The sequence below is a fragment of the Elephantulus edwardii genome, unplaced genomic scaffold (assembly GCF_000299155.1).
Source record: "Elephantulus edwardii isolate Elephantulus edwardi_28Jun2011 unplaced genomic scaffold, EleEdw1.0 scaffold00034, whole genome shotgun sequence".
Taxonomy (NCBI): Eukaryota; Metazoa; Chordata; class Mammalia; order Macroscelidea; family Macroscelididae; genus Elephantulus; species Elephantulus edwardii.
This window is the reverse complement of record NW_006399784.1, coordinates 7776561-7793659: the sequence shown is the minus strand read 5'-3', so window position 1 is coordinate 7793659 and position 17099 is coordinate 7776561. Positions and strand designations below refer to the sequence as shown.

The following is a 17099-nucleotide window of genomic DNA, read 5'->3' as shown; positions in this document are numbered from 1 at the left end:
AAAAAAGAAAATGGTAACTGAAAGTCATGACTAATATTTCTAAATGGCATTTGTTTGCATTATAATCAGTGATGATATTCTGCTTGGTTTATTGAAAACATTTCACTTAATAGTTCATGGTTGATTGTATGCAACAACTCAGTGTACAATTTAATATGAACAATTTATTACTTGTATTTGAATTGTATGAGCTTAATCATAATTACTGTAGTTCTAGATATTAAAATCTTAGGGGATTTACCAAGTAAAACCAAAAAATAGTTCTTAGGTTTTTGTTTTGCAGTGTTACTATGAAATGAAATTTAATTTTCCTGTCTTAATATGGTTTATGGAATTATATTAAGAGGTAAATTATATCATTCAGTACGACTTAGTGAACCCCAAAATACCAAATCTGATCCTGCCATAACCTGTTCTTCTTCACAATCTTCACAACATAATTAAGTCCCAAGTGTTAAAGATACTGTGTCAATCCAATATGTTAAGCATCTTTCTTTCTTATACTGATCCTTAACCTTTCTAAGCATAATGTCATAATGTCCTTCTATAAAAAATTATTACATAATAATTTTACCATTTGAACCCAGTTATTCATGCATCTCAATTAATTGTTTACAAATTTTCATTTTTGTTTTTGGAAATTGCTCTCCATTTTCAATATATGTAAAAAATGCAATATTTTAACAGACTCTAAGCATTAAAACAGTGAGTATATAAGGTATTTGATATATTTCCACAATTTGTATCAGTTTATTTCCACAATTATAATCTTCTACAAGAAGAAATTATATATACACACACACATACACACACACGCACACACACACATATATATATATATATTCTCCACCAACTGGGAGTTCAATGAGTTTTCAAAGAGGATTAGTATCTTCCAAAAGAAGAAAAATTCTAAAAGTTTTACTTATACATACTAATTTTAGAAATCATATGGGAAAAAAGTCTTATCTGTCTGTATATGACCACTGACTACTCAGTATTTTATAGAAGATGCTGCTAAAGTTTTGTTGAGCATGATTTATATGAAATTGAAATTATTTTATATGAAAAAAATTTAAAATGTTTTCAAATTAAGCAAGTGTTAAAATAATGCTTAAGGTGATAACAAATTATATCAGAATCCTCAGAACTGTATTCAATTTATTGAATGTATTAAAGTATCATAAAAATAATAACATTTGTAATAATTTGCTCTTATGTCCTAGTGAATGACAGGGACAAAAATGACAATTTCCAACCTCAGAAAGTTATTTAATTTTTTTAAAACAGTGAACAGGACAATAAAATATGTAAATGTTAGATATTTGAGATAATGCATTTGGGGGAAATTTATGAAATTTATAATACTTTAATAAATGTATATGTCTATGTGTATATATGTGTGTGAATATATGTATATATATAGAGAGAGAGAAAGAGAAAGAGAGTCATGTGCATATTAGTGTGAGTGTGTGTGTGTGTGTGTGACAATAATTCAGGGACTCTAATTGAAATACAATTATTTATAGCAATTTTTTTTCTGCAGAAAAGTTTTTACACTTTATTATTTGTATACTGCAACTATCTGAAACCACATGGCAAGAAAACTAAGTGATAATCTTTCAATCTACTAAGAGCTTATTATATTTCCACAGTTTAAGATACCATACAACTAGCATAAAAGACACAAGGATTAAGTGTGAACAAAATAACCACAAGTATGAACCGTGAGGATTCTTTCTTATTACTGTTCTGTCTGATAAGCAGTGATTCAATCTAGTTCAATGTCTAAGGTCTCAAACCTTTGAACTTAAAAAAAACAATGTTTATGTCCAATGATGCCTCCTAGGTTCACATATTCTATCTCAAGTGCGTATGTATTCAAGTTTATTACTTTCTTTATATCTAAACATCCTCTGTCTAACAACTGTACCCTCCAACTCATTTCCATCAAGTCCATTCTGACTCATAGTAACCCCTTAAATCAGAGAAGAAATAATCTACAAGATTTCAAATTTGTAAACCTTTACAGAAGCCAACTGTCAAATCTTTCTCCTGTGGAGCAGCTAGTGGATTCCAACTGCCTACCTTCACGTTAGCAGCTGGAACTCTCTTTGTATATAACTAGATTGTCTTCGTAACAAGTATAATTTTAAACAACAAATTAAGAGATTTGCAAATTCTCAAAGTCATGACAAACAATACAAGTTTACAAGGGTCTTTTTGTTTAGTTACATTTTTGCCTTGATTTCCAATATAGCCACAGCTGTGATTCTTTAAATTTATTTTAAAAGTTGTTTTTCATGTGATAGCATTGGAAAATCAAGCAATAATGAGTAGTGATAATGTGCACATGGAGATACCAACAGTAACTGATTTGTGTTCCTTTATTAAATAGATATGCAAAAATAATACAGATATCATTACCAAATAACACAAAATGCATTTAGTTTATTTTAGATTATTGTATAACAGAAGAGTATAAGATTGTAAAAGAAAATCACAAATACTTCAGACTGAAAAAAGAAAAATCTCTTTCATTTTTAGTTTTCTTTTTTTAACTTCAAAAAAATTTTATTTCAATTTTTTTCATTGTTGCACCTTTTCTTAACTTAATACATCACTCCTCCCCCAGCCATCCTTGTAGTGCACACCTTGTTCCATATTGTTGTCATTCATATAATGCCTAATCATAGATTCCTTTTGGATAGTCATCCCATCAACTGATCAAATTCATTTGCATTAATATTGCTGTTAAAAAGATATGTGTGTATGTGCATGTGTGTACATATATGTATATATGTATATGTATGCACACATGTGTGTATATGCATTTGTATATATGTATACACACATATATCTATATATATATGTGTGTGTGTGTGTGTGTAGTGTGTGTGTATATATACATATAGTGGTGGTGTTGATTGCCATTGAGTGTCAAGCATGACTCATAGTGACCCAATGAGAACAAAAGGCCTGAGGCCTTTCTATTGTCATTTATCAAAGTTCAGATAGTTTCCACAGGCATGTTGTTTAAGTAGTGGATGCCAATCCTGCCTCCAAACTTGTCTTAAACTGGGAACTCCACCAAAAACTGTCCACCATATGTACCCGTTATGGCATTTGATACCCCAATGGAACAAAGTTCAGAATCACAGAAACCCCTGGTTATCTCAGTACAGCATAGTGACAGAAAAGTTCTATACGACTTAGAAGAATGTTCCTCCAAAATATAATAACAACTGACTTTTAAATACAAAGGCCTCTCTGAGGTCTTGTTGACTATAAACAAGAGGCTTAAGTGAAAATCCAATATAGAATGTTTTTGTTGTTATGTGCCATTGAGTCACCTGAAACATATAGTGACCCTGTGTACAGCAGCTCTGAAACCTTCCCTGTCTTGAGACAGTCTCACTAATTTTGACACACCAACCCCATTGCCCCAGTTACTGTATCAATACATATCTAATGTTATATATATATTTATATATTACATGTATACATTTTATATGTATATTTTTTATATATATTATATATACATTTAATATTAGTATTGTTTTACTTTCCTTATATGAATCAACTAACTTGAAACAAAACATATTTTTATTTCCATATGTTCAGGCATAATTTAAAAATATAAACCCAAAACTAAAAAATATTAAGTCTTGTATATGTTATCTTTGAGATATTAATTTTTTAACAATTTTTGTGTTTTTCATTTAAAATTCCCAAAAGAAACCGTGAAAGAACAAATAGGTTTAGAGTAAAAACATATAGAAACTAAAAAAACCTAAAAAAACCCACAAAAAAATAAAAACATAGAAACCGATTCCATTTTAGCAAGTAAGTTAAAATGCAATAGGACAAATCCCACATATGCTATATGTGGCATACCCTAAAATATTGTTAATATTATTTGAAATCAAACATTTTTCTACTCATTTTAATAGAATCTTCTTTTTTCTACTTTGCTACAAAAGAGAAATGTAAAGTACCATACATAATATGACTAAAACAACAGTTAAACCAAAGTACAAATGCATATTTATTTTATCATAAAATATTTTACCTTTTTGCTTAATTTTAATTATGTCTTTCTTAAATTTTCATAGACACAGTTTGATGTTTCATTATCATCATTTTTAAATTTTTCACTCTTGTAGACAGAATTTTTTAAAAAACCACCTTTTTTTCCATATAAAGATAAGTTTGGGTAGTTTTGTCTGAAATCCTGATTGATAACATCAGGAAACTTATTAATTCACCAACCTTGTGTGTTGTAGAACATAGTTGACATGACTTTTAAAAATTGACATTCATGAGGTAATAGACCTTTTTCTTTAAACAGGAGAAACTATAATAAACTTTAATTCCGAATTCTTGATTCAATTTGATTGATGTCAGAGATAATGAAATTCATAAAGAAAATGGATGTTATTATAAAATAATCTTTATAAATTAAAGAAATGTTTTTAAGTATGATATTGCTACAACTTGACTGTTGTTGTATATAATGCAGTTGGAACCAACCCATAGCTGTCCCTCTGTGTGTTTTTAGAGACAGTAAATCAAACTAGAGGAGATTGCCCATCCTTGTTCCGCAGAAGAGCTGCTAGATTTGAACCACATGCCTTTGGGATTGCAACGCAGTTTCTTATCACTAGGCCACCAGAGCTCACAACTTGGTTATATATGTCCAAAAGTAATTCCCCCATGACTTTTAAGTGTTAAATTTAATATATATTAGTATAGTCAAAATGACACAAAGCACAGATAAACAGTAATGAAAGACACATTTAAATATGACAAACACACTGTGAATATCATTTAAACAAAGTTAAAGTAAATTTTCTATAAGACTTTAAGCAACTCTTTCTACTCTTTCTACAAGATACTACTAGAAAATTTCTAACTGAATGGGATGTTTTTATATATCTTAGCGACAACGAAAATACTCTGCCTTTAAAATTAACTTCAGTTTTTTTAGCTATTTGTCTTTAGTAAACATATGTATTTGTAAACTAGTAAGATAAAATAATCATTCTTACCAACTCTAAAACTTTTGTCTAGTTTGAATAAACAGATTCACTCAGAATAATATAGGGTTAAATATTTCCCTGAAAGTTCTAAACAATGAATTATTTCTATTGACCCTTAGATACAGTCAATTATAAAGCAAATATAGTACTGAAAGAATATAAATCTAGTTGCAGAGGAATGACAACTCTTAAGCATTAGTTTAGGATATTACAAAAGTGACTGTTTCCTCTACATGTCTCTATACTGTCAAGGCAAGAAAGAAAAAAAAAAATCAATGTCCATGTTCCCTTTGAAATTTCTACAACCTTACATTACTCTATATATTTTTTACCATATTCTAGAGTATATATACTAGTAGTAATAGCATAATTTTAATGTCCTTTGTGACACCAAAAACAAAACCAAATAAAATGTACATGTTGCCTTATATTCTGTTTCTACATCTTAAGCTGAAAATAATTTAGATATGATTATTTGTTTATAGTTAAATAAACTTGGAATGCTTTTCTTTTTCTAAGATTCCCTATAAAGCTTCATTGAGTGTGTTTGCCAGGCCATAACAAAGAAGCATACTGTACCTCTTATGTTGCTGGTTGTTGCAGATGTGGTTGGGCTGGTTGTTATGGCTACAGAGGTTGTGACTGTTGCAGTGGTAAGGGAGGGGATGATAGTAGTGGGAAGCAAAGTGTTGGGAACATCTGGTGAGTGGAAAAAAACAAAATACAAAACAAAATCATATCATGCAAACAGAAAAACACACACCACAATGATTCAAATTATAAATATATGTGTCTCATTGAGATTTAACCTTTAGAGGTTTACACAAATTATCAGGCACAACATTGACTGGATCAAGAGTTCTTGTCATTTTTTTCACTTTTTTGTTTGTTTGTTTTGCTCCAACATAAGGCAAAAAAAAAAAAATGGGAGCAATCTTTGCAAATAACCAGTCTCTTAAAATATTTAAGTGAAACTGAAAAATAACAAGAATACACTTATTCATTCAGCCACTGAAAAGTCTTACATGCAATAGCAAAATACAAATAGGTAAATCAAAACAAATAAAAATAGCATGCTTTGTCAGAGAAGTAAACAAAGAAACACACATATATAGAAACAAACACAAACTACACCACCATATAAGATTAAAAAAAGGTTAAAAATGAATGAATATATACATGTTAAATGATTCTTTTAGAAAAACTTAATGATAGGAAACAGAATGAAAGCAATTTTTAGAAAAAAAATGAAGCCCATTATTATTATTATTATTATTATCTTCTCCATTTCTCACAAATGATGTTAATGCATAATTCAAAGTTTGTAATTCTTACCCTGATTAGCTGGTAACGCCTTCTAATAATTTTGCAGTACCTAGGAGTCTTTAACAAGTATTGAGTCAACTAGCATGACACCCAATATTGGGAAGGTTACAATTTATTTTAATGTGGCAGAACTAAGGCAGGTTATTGAACATAGACATGAATCATAACACTCAACTTCTAATCCATGATTAGTCAAAGTTGCTGAAAGTTAACAGTTGGTACTAATACAGAGGAAATTATATACAGAAAAAATAGTTTCACATTGATGCCAATATCTTCCTTCCTTTCACTCAGAACCAGTTGAAAATAAGAAGAAAGGCACAAAGAACAAGGAAACAATACAGTCAGTTTCAAGCTATGAGAATCTCAGCAAGAGCTTCCAAGAATCAAATCTTGTCTCAAGTATATAGGCATATAATTTGCACAGTGAGGAAATTAGAAACAGTTCACAAATTATCTATAATTACTATGCTGGGGCTTGCTTCCACATGTTTGCCACACAGTCACTACATATTCAGTGTTTGAAAGACTATTTTTGCTATTAAATGGTTTCCTGTCATTCTCTCAGTTTAAGTATTTGAGTCACACTAAAAAAATTTTTCCTAGTTCTTTACTTCTAATAAACAGCCCCACTCAATCTACAAACTTTACTCACTGAATTCTGTACAGTAGAGACATAAGAAAACAGCATGGGATTGCTCTCTTATCTGAAGTATTGCTGTTTACACCTGGTTTTCAACAGGGAAAATACTTCCTGGCTAGTTTAATTATGAAAACAGCCTTCTGAAAGTACGATGGTACTTTATTAATCACTAGGCAAATGGTCATTACCTGGAGTTCATTACCATCTTCATAAAAATATACCTAACTATTAACAGCACTTTGAGTTAATAAAAATAACTTACGGTATAGATATACCTTGCTTTAGTTAAGTTTTATAATAATTCCTCAATTTATGATACTCTTTCTTAATATGTGGAGCTGAGCATATTCAAGATAAATATTTTATCATAACATCATTATCATTATTTTGAAAATCATGTACTGTTTATAGCTCTCACAAAGATCCAAAATAAAATAGTTTTTCACCTATCAGTAAAAGAATTTGCTTGTTAGAGTCTTAAAATATGTGTATTTAATAAATGAAAAGACCAGTATCTTCAAGGATTGTCGCTTATATGGATATAAAAGAAAAGTAATCCTTTAAAACTCTATTTAAAGAAACTAATATTAGCATATATGTTTCAAATTACAAAACATGTTTTATCAGCCAACCTGTTAGTACAAGATTCCATTTTATTTCAAAGTCACTGTGGAATTATAGTAAAAAGAGTAAGAGCTTTCTCTGGATTAATCAAAATAAAAGTTATTTGAATTTTAAAATATTTGACTATGTCCTTAATGATGGGAATTAATATTTTGATTTTTTTTCATAGAGTTTGTATATTTCTAAGCACTGGGAGTATGCTTTGAACTTTAGGCACAGTACCAGGAGGGACTAGTCTCTGGAGAAGGTATTCTTTTTGGTAGAGTCTCAGAGATAAAAGAAGATTCTCAATGAGGTGAGTTTACAAATGATTATATAAGAGTGGGTGCATGCTTAGTGACGATGCTGAAGATGAATAGGATTACGCAGGGTTTGATTCTGTTGTCCACAGAACGACTGTGATTTGGAACTAGCTATTATTTTGAGGTGCCATTGAGTGAACTACAACTCAGTGTAACCCTGTGAACAGTAGATTTGACTCTTACACTATCCTGAACCTCTCTCATGATCTCTGATATGTTCAAGCCCACGGTTACCTAGAGCATCTAAAAACAAGACATGAGCATTCTTGTGTAAACTAATGTGTATATTTATAACAATCTAGAAAACATTCAATACAAGTTTTTTGGTTCTCCCCACCCTCCACCCCAGGTGACATTCAACTGAAAGGGGGGAGGAAAGGGTAGTTTTAATAATTGTTAATACTATGTAAGAGAAGTGTCTAAAGTATGTTAAAATTTTCAGATAGATGAGATAGTACTGATTTATAGCCTGGCTTCTGCTTATCTCCTCAGCATCATTCCTTATCTTTTTCTCTTGATTCCATATATATGGCTAGAAATAAATAGAAATCCTTTTGAAAGAAAATGCTCTGACTGATATGACAATTGAGTCAAAAATATTACCAAATAGGGAATCTCTCCTGGTCACTGTTAAACATGACCAACTACTACTAGCTTTATTTTACCTTTATGGATTTTGAAACAATTTAAATATTTTCATCATTACATTCTTTTAACTTTAAATTCTTCTTGTATACTCTAGTTACTTAATTTCTTCTGAAATAGTAAAAATTGAAATATCTTCATATTATTAGGAGAGGTCAGTCCTTGGAAAAGGACAGCGTCAGTGTAAGAGAAGAAAATCCTCAAAAAGATGAACTGACATTGTGACTATAGCAATGGGCTGAGTGTGTAGGAAACGGTGAGGATGGCTCAACATAGGACAGGTTTCAGATTGGTTGTTCATATGGTCCCTATAAGTGACAGTTAACTTAAAGGCTCATTACAACAACAACAAAGTATTAAATAGTGGCATCTTTGATAGCTAGTTGTAAGGAACTGTGGTGCCAAAGGCCTGTGATTAGAATCTGCCAGTTTCTTCTCCACAGAAAATGATGGATAATCTCCTCCCATTGTGATTTACAACCTCTGAAAATCGGATGGAGGGTCCCTATGAGTCATTCCAATTTAGTGGCACAAAACAACTACAACAACAACAGCCAAGGATGAATTGAGGTGAATTAACATTCAATGATGTAAGATTAATTGGAATTCTTGGAATAACCAAAAGCTTCATCTATAACTTGCTCCTTCTATCCTCACTTCTTTTTACTGATCTCACAGGTATCTACTGTCCACTAGAAAACAAATTTGTGATGGGAAGAGGGCTGTGTAGCTACTGTTAGGCCTTACCACAGGTTGGTTTTGTTGTTGTGCTTAGGTGCCATTGAATTGTGCATGACTCATAGAGATCCTAAGAACAAAAGATCTGGACCCTGTTCTATCCTGTGCCATCCTCACACTTCCTCACACACTGGAGTCCACTGTGGCAGTCACCATGTCAGTCTACCTAGTTGAGGATCTTCCTCTCTTTCGCCAACCCTCCACCCTTCCCAACATCATATCCTTCTTTAAGGAATAGCCCCTCATAGAAATATGCTCAAACTATGTGAAGCACAGGTAAAATTTTCAATAATTATTCACTGAATGAAATTATACTTTGTATTCTAAGTATAGAACATATTTAAGGGGACCTGTAATTTTTTATTTTATTTTTTTAAATAATATCAACTAATTAAGCTCTTTTGCAGGGCTGAAAACCTGCCTGGAGGGTCACCCATGAGTCAGTTCTGACTCAACGGTATACAATAAGCAAACTTCAGCCTGTTTCCTCAATAAATCTCAAATTTATCAAAATTAATCTTCACCTATATTTCCTATCACTTTGAAAATAGATTCATAAGACTGATTTTAGAATCATGTCCTCCATGACTATTTATGAACTCTCTCCATTTTCATATAATTTGTCATTTTCTGAAAGGGTCAAAGATCAGGAAGACATATTAAGGAGTTGAAATTCAAAAGGAAAACAAATTCAAAGAACCAAACTATGACTTTAAGTATATCTGCCTTCAATTTAAAATTAACCTTAAGAATAGGTTTGAAGGGGAGCTCTGGTGGCCTAGTGGCAAGGAACTGCAACTACAATCCCAGAGGCGCACGGTTCGAATCCACCAGATGCTCTGCTGGGGAAGGAGGGACAATCTCCTCCTGTACCAGTCAGATCTGATTTGACGGTACACGCACACAAAAATAAAATTAAAAAAAAATTAAAAAAAAAAAGAATAGGTTTGAGGGATTGAACACCAATGACTGACAGACAAGTTGTGGGATGATATCAAGATTATAATCCAAAGGCCATTACAAAAAAAAAGGAAATGAAAACCCAAAATGAATGTCTGAAGAGACTGAAAATTATTCTTGAGGTTGGAGAAGGAAAGAAAAAAAGTATGAGTGAGGGGGTATTTGGGGAAGAGATTCTGAAGTAAAGATCTAAGTAGAAGATTTCACAGGGAAATGTGAGAAGATAAAACACAATATTATAGCAATGTGCAGAGAGCTGGAAATAGAGAACTAAAAGGGAAGGACTCAATTTCTCAAGTAGGAAAAACCTGAAAAACAAATTCAAATTTTGAGTTCTAACCCTGAGAAATGCTATGGGCAAAATCTTGAATAATCCAGGAAAAGTTTAAAAAATATAAGAAAATGAAAATAAAGAAGAAAGGAATACACAAAGTTACTGTACCAAAATAATTGATTGACAATAAAATATTTTAGGAATTCCCATATGACCAAGAGCCAATGGATACTGAAGAACAAAAAAAATTAAGCTACACTGAAGAAGAACACAAACAAACAAACAAACAAACAAGTAAACAAACAAACCAATGTCTCTGGAATTGATGGAATAAGATTTGGCATGCATGTACTACTATACTGGAAGACAATTTGTTGTTTCCTCAAAAAGCTGAACATAAAAATTCCATATTACCCAGCTATTACACTGCTAGAAATATGTCCAAATAAAATTATAACTACAATCATATCTTATAATAAGGTATAATGGATGCATGTACACCTATATTCCTAGCTGTATAATTCATAATAAGAAAAGGGAAACAGCCTAACTACCCATCAACAAAGGAATGGACTGAGAAACATTGGTATATTCACATAATGGACCATGCAGCATCAACAGATAGCAATTTCATAAAGTACTGTTAATGTGGGAGAGTCTATAGAGCATAATGCTAAGTGAAATAATTCAGTCTCATAAAGACAAATACTACATAAAACCATTATTGTAAAAACAGAAGGATAACTGAGTAAGATGCATATAAATGTACAAAAAGAGAAAGGGAAAGGGGGAAGGGGACAGAAAAGAGGGAAGAAGGGTACTCAGTAGGATAGCAGAAGATAGTAAACTGATATAAGGGTGAAAGAATAGGAAGGATTCAATGGAGACTTGAAAAGACTGGATATTAAACAGGATCAATAGTAACTATACATAATACAATGTATATGAATATTGTATAAAACACAATGTATATGAGTAACTGTATGCAAATCAATAAAATATTAGAAAAATTTGAAAAAAAAAATAGAATGGACATGCTCACCAGTCTGAACCAGAAAATTTAGAGGACAGCTTCTTGACTATTTGACTGAAGAGATTTGTATTTGTTCCCATTACCAAAAAAGGTGACCCAATAGAATGTGGAAATTATCAAGCAATATCATTAATATTGTATGACCAAAACCAGCTAAAATAGTACATTGACAGAGAACTGCCAAAAGTTCGGGCTGGTTTAGAAAACCCAGGCACCAACATCAGATGGATCCTGCCTGAAAGTAGAAAATAGCAGAAGAATTTCTATTTGTGCTTTATTGACTATGGAAAGGCATTTGACTGTATGGATCATAGTAAACAATGGCAAATAGTGAAAAGAATGGTAATCCCAGAACACTTAATTGTGCTTATGAAAAACCTATACCAAGATCAAGTGACAGTTGTCCAACAGAACAAAGAAACACTACTACACAGATTAGAATGAGGAAAAGTGTGCATTTAGGTCAGATCCCTTCTCATACCTATTCAATCTGCATGCTAATCAAATCATTAGATACGTTAGATTTATGAAGAAGAATGTGGCATTAGGATCTGATAAAAACTGGACAACTTGTGTTAGAAGACAAAGCATTGCTTGCTGAAAGTGCTTGCTGTAGAAATTCAAAGACTAAAGCCTTTAATAGGCATCACATCTCAATAAAAGGAAAAGAAAATTCTCATCACAGGACCAAAATGTCAACAATGAACAACATCTTAATAGATGGAGAAAATATTGAAACTGTCAACAACTTCATTTTATTTGAAATCATCATCAATACACTTGACACCAGCAGGCAGAAGATCATAAAATATATTGTATTGGGAAATTCTGCAGTCAGCAACCTCTCCAAATTAGTGAGGAACAATGATGTCATTTTGATGAATAAGGTGTACTTGATTTAGATTATTATCTTTTAAATTACTTGTTATACTTCTGAGAGCTGGACAATGAATAAGAATGACAAAAGACTCCTGTTATGACTCTCTAGTGGCCCTGGGGTGGGTGGGGGGGATTGTAAAACAATGAAATAATTTTTCTTTTACTTTTCAAAGAGAAGCCTGTACGGTGGGGAGGGGTGGGCAGGGAGAAAATTGCGACAATGAATGAAATCCAAAGTCTTAAAGTTTTAATTTTCATTAGAATTAATAATAATAATGTGTTTTAAAAAGAATGACAAAAGACAATTCATGTCTTTAAGTTGTGCTGTTGGAGAAGTGTTCTGAATATCTCTTGAACTTTGAAAGGAACAAACAGAAATGTTGTGGAGACAGTGCAGCAAGAGTGCTCTTTGGAAACAAAGATAAAACTCCATCTCACATTCTTTGGATATGTTGTTAGGAAAGGTTATTGCTTTGAGACTGGTATCACGTTTGAAAAGGTGGAGGGTCAGCAAAAGAGAAAAATATCCTCACCCAGATGGATTGAGACAGTGTTTTCTACAATGGGTTTGAGTACGTTAGAAATAATGAAGACGGTACATGATGGGAATCTGTTGTTCATAAAGCTGCTATGAATCATTCTTGACATGATGACATCTCACAACAACAAACAAGGCCATTCCTTGACAAAGGACATCATTCTTGGAAATACAGAGGGTCAGTGCTAGAGAAGGTTACCTGTAGTGAGATGGAATGACACAATGGCTGCAGCAATGGGATCAAATATGTCAGAGGTGATGAAGATGGCTCAGGTTAGAACATAGTTCATGTCTGTTGTCCATAGAGCTGCTATGAGTCAGCCTATACATGACTTGATGGTATGTCTTAAAAAAGATGCAGTCTGAGTGGTACATGGAAGCAAGGATGGTGAATCCTCATCTCTCCTACTTTGAACATGATGCTAAGAGATGCTATTCCTTGGAAAAGATCATTATGCTTAGAAAGTTAGGGGGTCAGTGAAAGAGAGGAAGAGTCCAATTGAGGTGGATTGACACAGTGGCTGCAGCAACGAGTTCAAGTGTATCAGAGAAGATGAGGATGGCAAAGGATAGGACAGGTCTTAGGTCTGTTGTTCATAGGATCACTATGAGCCGTACTTCACTTGACAGTACCTAAAAACATTAACAGTACAGACTTTTGGAGGTGACAAGTGATCATAACATGACCTGTGAATGTATTATTTTATTCCCTCTTAAAGTCGGAGAAGTGTTCAAGGTTTTTAATCTGTAAAATTACAAGTGCGCACGCACACACACACACACACACACACACACACACACAAGCTACAGAAAGTAAATGATTTATACCCTATACAAGTATGATGCAGAGATGTCTCCATTTAATGACATTTTATTTTATTTTTAATTACCATTAATTAAAATGAGAACAGAAAGACTCCGAGTCACTAACTTAAATCCAACCATCCATCTCTCATGTTTTTACTCCAACAAATGCACTCTTTGGAATAGTTGAGTAATTGATTTAAAGCTCAGTTTGGAGGCCTTGACTGTGAAAATGATGCTACATTCTTATATGAAATGTTGTTATGTAATACTATGTCATCTCTGATTCAACAGAAAAAAACTCAGTCTGATTCTGTACCTTCACAATTTCCATTGCACTAGAGAGCATGGTACAGTATTGTGTCAATCCATCTCCTTAGAGATTTTCCTCATTTTCATTAACCTTTTATTTTTCCCAGCATGATCTTCTTCTCCAGGGACTTCCCTTTATTGATAACATGCCCCGTATATGTGATAATAATTTTCACTATCCTTGCTTCTAAGGAGTATTCTGACTTCAGTTCTTTCAAAATAGGTTTTCTTTTTCTTTTAGTCAACTATTTTTCAAAATCATTTATAACAGTCATATCTTATTAGAATTATATTGTTATAATACTTTTATACTCTCATTATAATTATAACCACTTATAAGAGAATTATAGTAAGAATATATTGCCTAAGAAATTTTATGTGTTATTTCAAAAGTATAATCTTCCTTTTTATTTTACTGTTCAAATTTCACATGCAAATGAAACAAATGAAAATACTGTAGCTTATATCAGGTGCACCTTAGTCCTTAGAGTGACATCCTTGCTTGTTATTCTTTTAATGCATGGTGAAAATAGGAAATGGTCATTCTAAAACATGGGAAGCAGTAAAAGACCAAAATAGTTGCTAAAAGAGACTCTGAAAGTTTTTCTTGAAGCTAGAGGATCTAAAGGGAAGGAAGTAAGGATGAAGCGAAAGAGTTGAATAGAAGATTCTTAAGGGCAGTTAAAGTGTATACAAAACAATATATTATTATGAAATGTACCACAATTTAGGATTAGAAAATTAGAAAATCACAGGGAAGATGTTCAGAATTTTTTGAGCTGATTTAAAAATTCAAGCCTGAAGTTGCAATGCTCAAGGATACTATCTACAAAATATTGAATAATGTAGAAACATCAAAAGAAAATGGAATTAATATACAAAATCATTGTACTCAAAAGAATTTGTTGAAACTGCAATATTTCAGGAAGCAGCATTTGATCAAGAGCAAACAATACTGAAGGAATAAGTCCAGGCTGTAGTGAAGACATTGGTGAACAATAGTTTCAAGAATTCACAGAATACTAACTGATGTGTTGCAATTATAAGAGTCAAGATTTGTTATATATATATCTCTGGTCTAGCCGCCATCTTAACTCCTTTGTGCTTGTTTTTATCGAGTTCACTTCCTGAAAAGACCTCAGGAGCAAAGAAGTGACTATAACTCCTCCTGTATGAACCTTACTCCAATCAGAGTATGCCAAATATTTGTGCTCTTGCTAATGAGCCCACTCATTTACAAATCAGCCAACCGCCATGCGCCTCCTCCTTCTTACCTCCCAAGTTCCCCAATCCCCTTGTATCTCCCCGCTCCTCACTCAGTCTTTGCCACTCGCAGCACCAATAAAAACCCTTGTCTCCAAGTGCTAGGGACTCCCCATGCTGCCACTGAGTCGGTGTGTGTGTAGAGTCCCTGCTCGAGAGCTTCTAATAAAATCCCTCATGTTCTTGCATCGATTTCGGCTCCCTGGTGTCCTTTGGGGGACTCGCGATTGTGGCACAACACAATGAAGACATATAATGCTGGATATGCTTACTTATCTATGTCCATAAATTTGGAAGACAATTATCTGACTGACTGAAAAACAAATCTACATATGGAAATTTAGAATAGGAAAGCTCAAAACAACTTTGTTGTTTGTGCTTTCCAGAAACCTATAATTAAAAAAAAAAAAATACACAAACCAAAAAACAAACATCTAATGATAAAATGAGTACTACATCAAATATAATATAGAAAATGTTAACCAGTTTTTACTCTACTCCTTGGAACATACTGCGTTTTGGAAAATTCAATCCAAAATAAAAACATACTAATTCATAGCTGAAGAGGCTGGGTGGCTGCAAGATCAGTAGTTTGAACTCAACAGCACCTCCATGGAACAAAGTTGGGCCGTCTTCTCCTATAATGATCTACAGCTTTGGAAATCCAATGGATGGCAGCCAGGAGACAATACCAACTGAACTATAGTGACATTAGCTTTTGCTTTAATTCATATACAAAGAGATTATACATATCCATACATAAAAATTCTAAATACTGGCTCAGTCGTTATTTCTTAAATATGTCTGTGTAATCAAATTAATATTAAAATGAATTGTCAAAATATAACATCAGTTTTGGAAGATCTTAATATACTTCTACATGTAAACCTGTTGTGATCAAAGAGTATTTGAATATGGAAACTAAGATAACTGGAATTGAAAAATACCAAAAATTATAATATGTGACATAAATGAATAAATTTTAAAATTCTGAGAAAACTGATCTTTCAGAGAGTCAAATCAATCGATTACATGATATTTTTTTCTTGGATTTCCACAATGAAAATATGCACGGACATTTTTATTACTTTTTTTTTGGTGGGTTTTTCGTTTTCAATCAAATACTTTTGAATTATCTGGAAAAAAAGTTTACAAGTAAGCATTTACTGAGCATTTAAGACATTAAAAAAGGAAACAAAATATTATCTAGAGGACAAGAAATAAAATTAAGAATTGATGCCTGATAAAATATACGTGAGATAAATAAGGTATTTTGGAAATGTATTATGCCAAAATAATGATTTGTTACCTTAGAAAAAATCATAATAATTAGTGACTGTGTATAAATCACTTTGTTGTTGTTATTGTTGTATACTGAAGAGTCAGAATTGACACATAGCTGATCCTCCATCAGGTTTTCAGAGGCAGATAATCACATGGGAAGAGGTTGCCCTTCCTTCTCCCACAGAGCAGTTGGTGGCCTCGAACTAATCATGTGCCTTCAGGACTGAAGCACACCTTCATTAACCCCAAACAAAATACATTTCAGTGAATAAAGATATACATTCGTCTGGTATTCCTTGCTTTCAGCTAAGATCCATCTAACATCAGCTACAATATCCCTAGTATCACGACCCCTTCTAAACCCAGCCTGGACTTCTGGCAGTTCTCTGCTGATGTGTTGTTCCAGTAGTTTTTGGATAATCTTCAGTAGAATCT

At 32.5% G+C, this 17099-nt stretch overlaps 1 protein-coding gene across 1 annotated transcript in view; it reads right to left on the bottom strand.

Annotated features, from left to right (window-relative positions):
* Positions 1 to 17099, bottom strand: part of CADM2 (cell adhesion molecule 2) — a gene marked incomplete at its 5' end in the record, with an annotated part of 504333 nt that overhangs the window by 109072 nt on the left and 378162 nt on the right. Inside the window, one exon of the mRNA XM_006884441.1 lies at positions 5619 to 5738. Coding sequence (XP_006884503.1) covers positions 5619 to 5738 — 120 coding nt within the window. The remainder of the gene's footprint in view (positions 1 to 5618; positions 5739 to 17099) is intronic.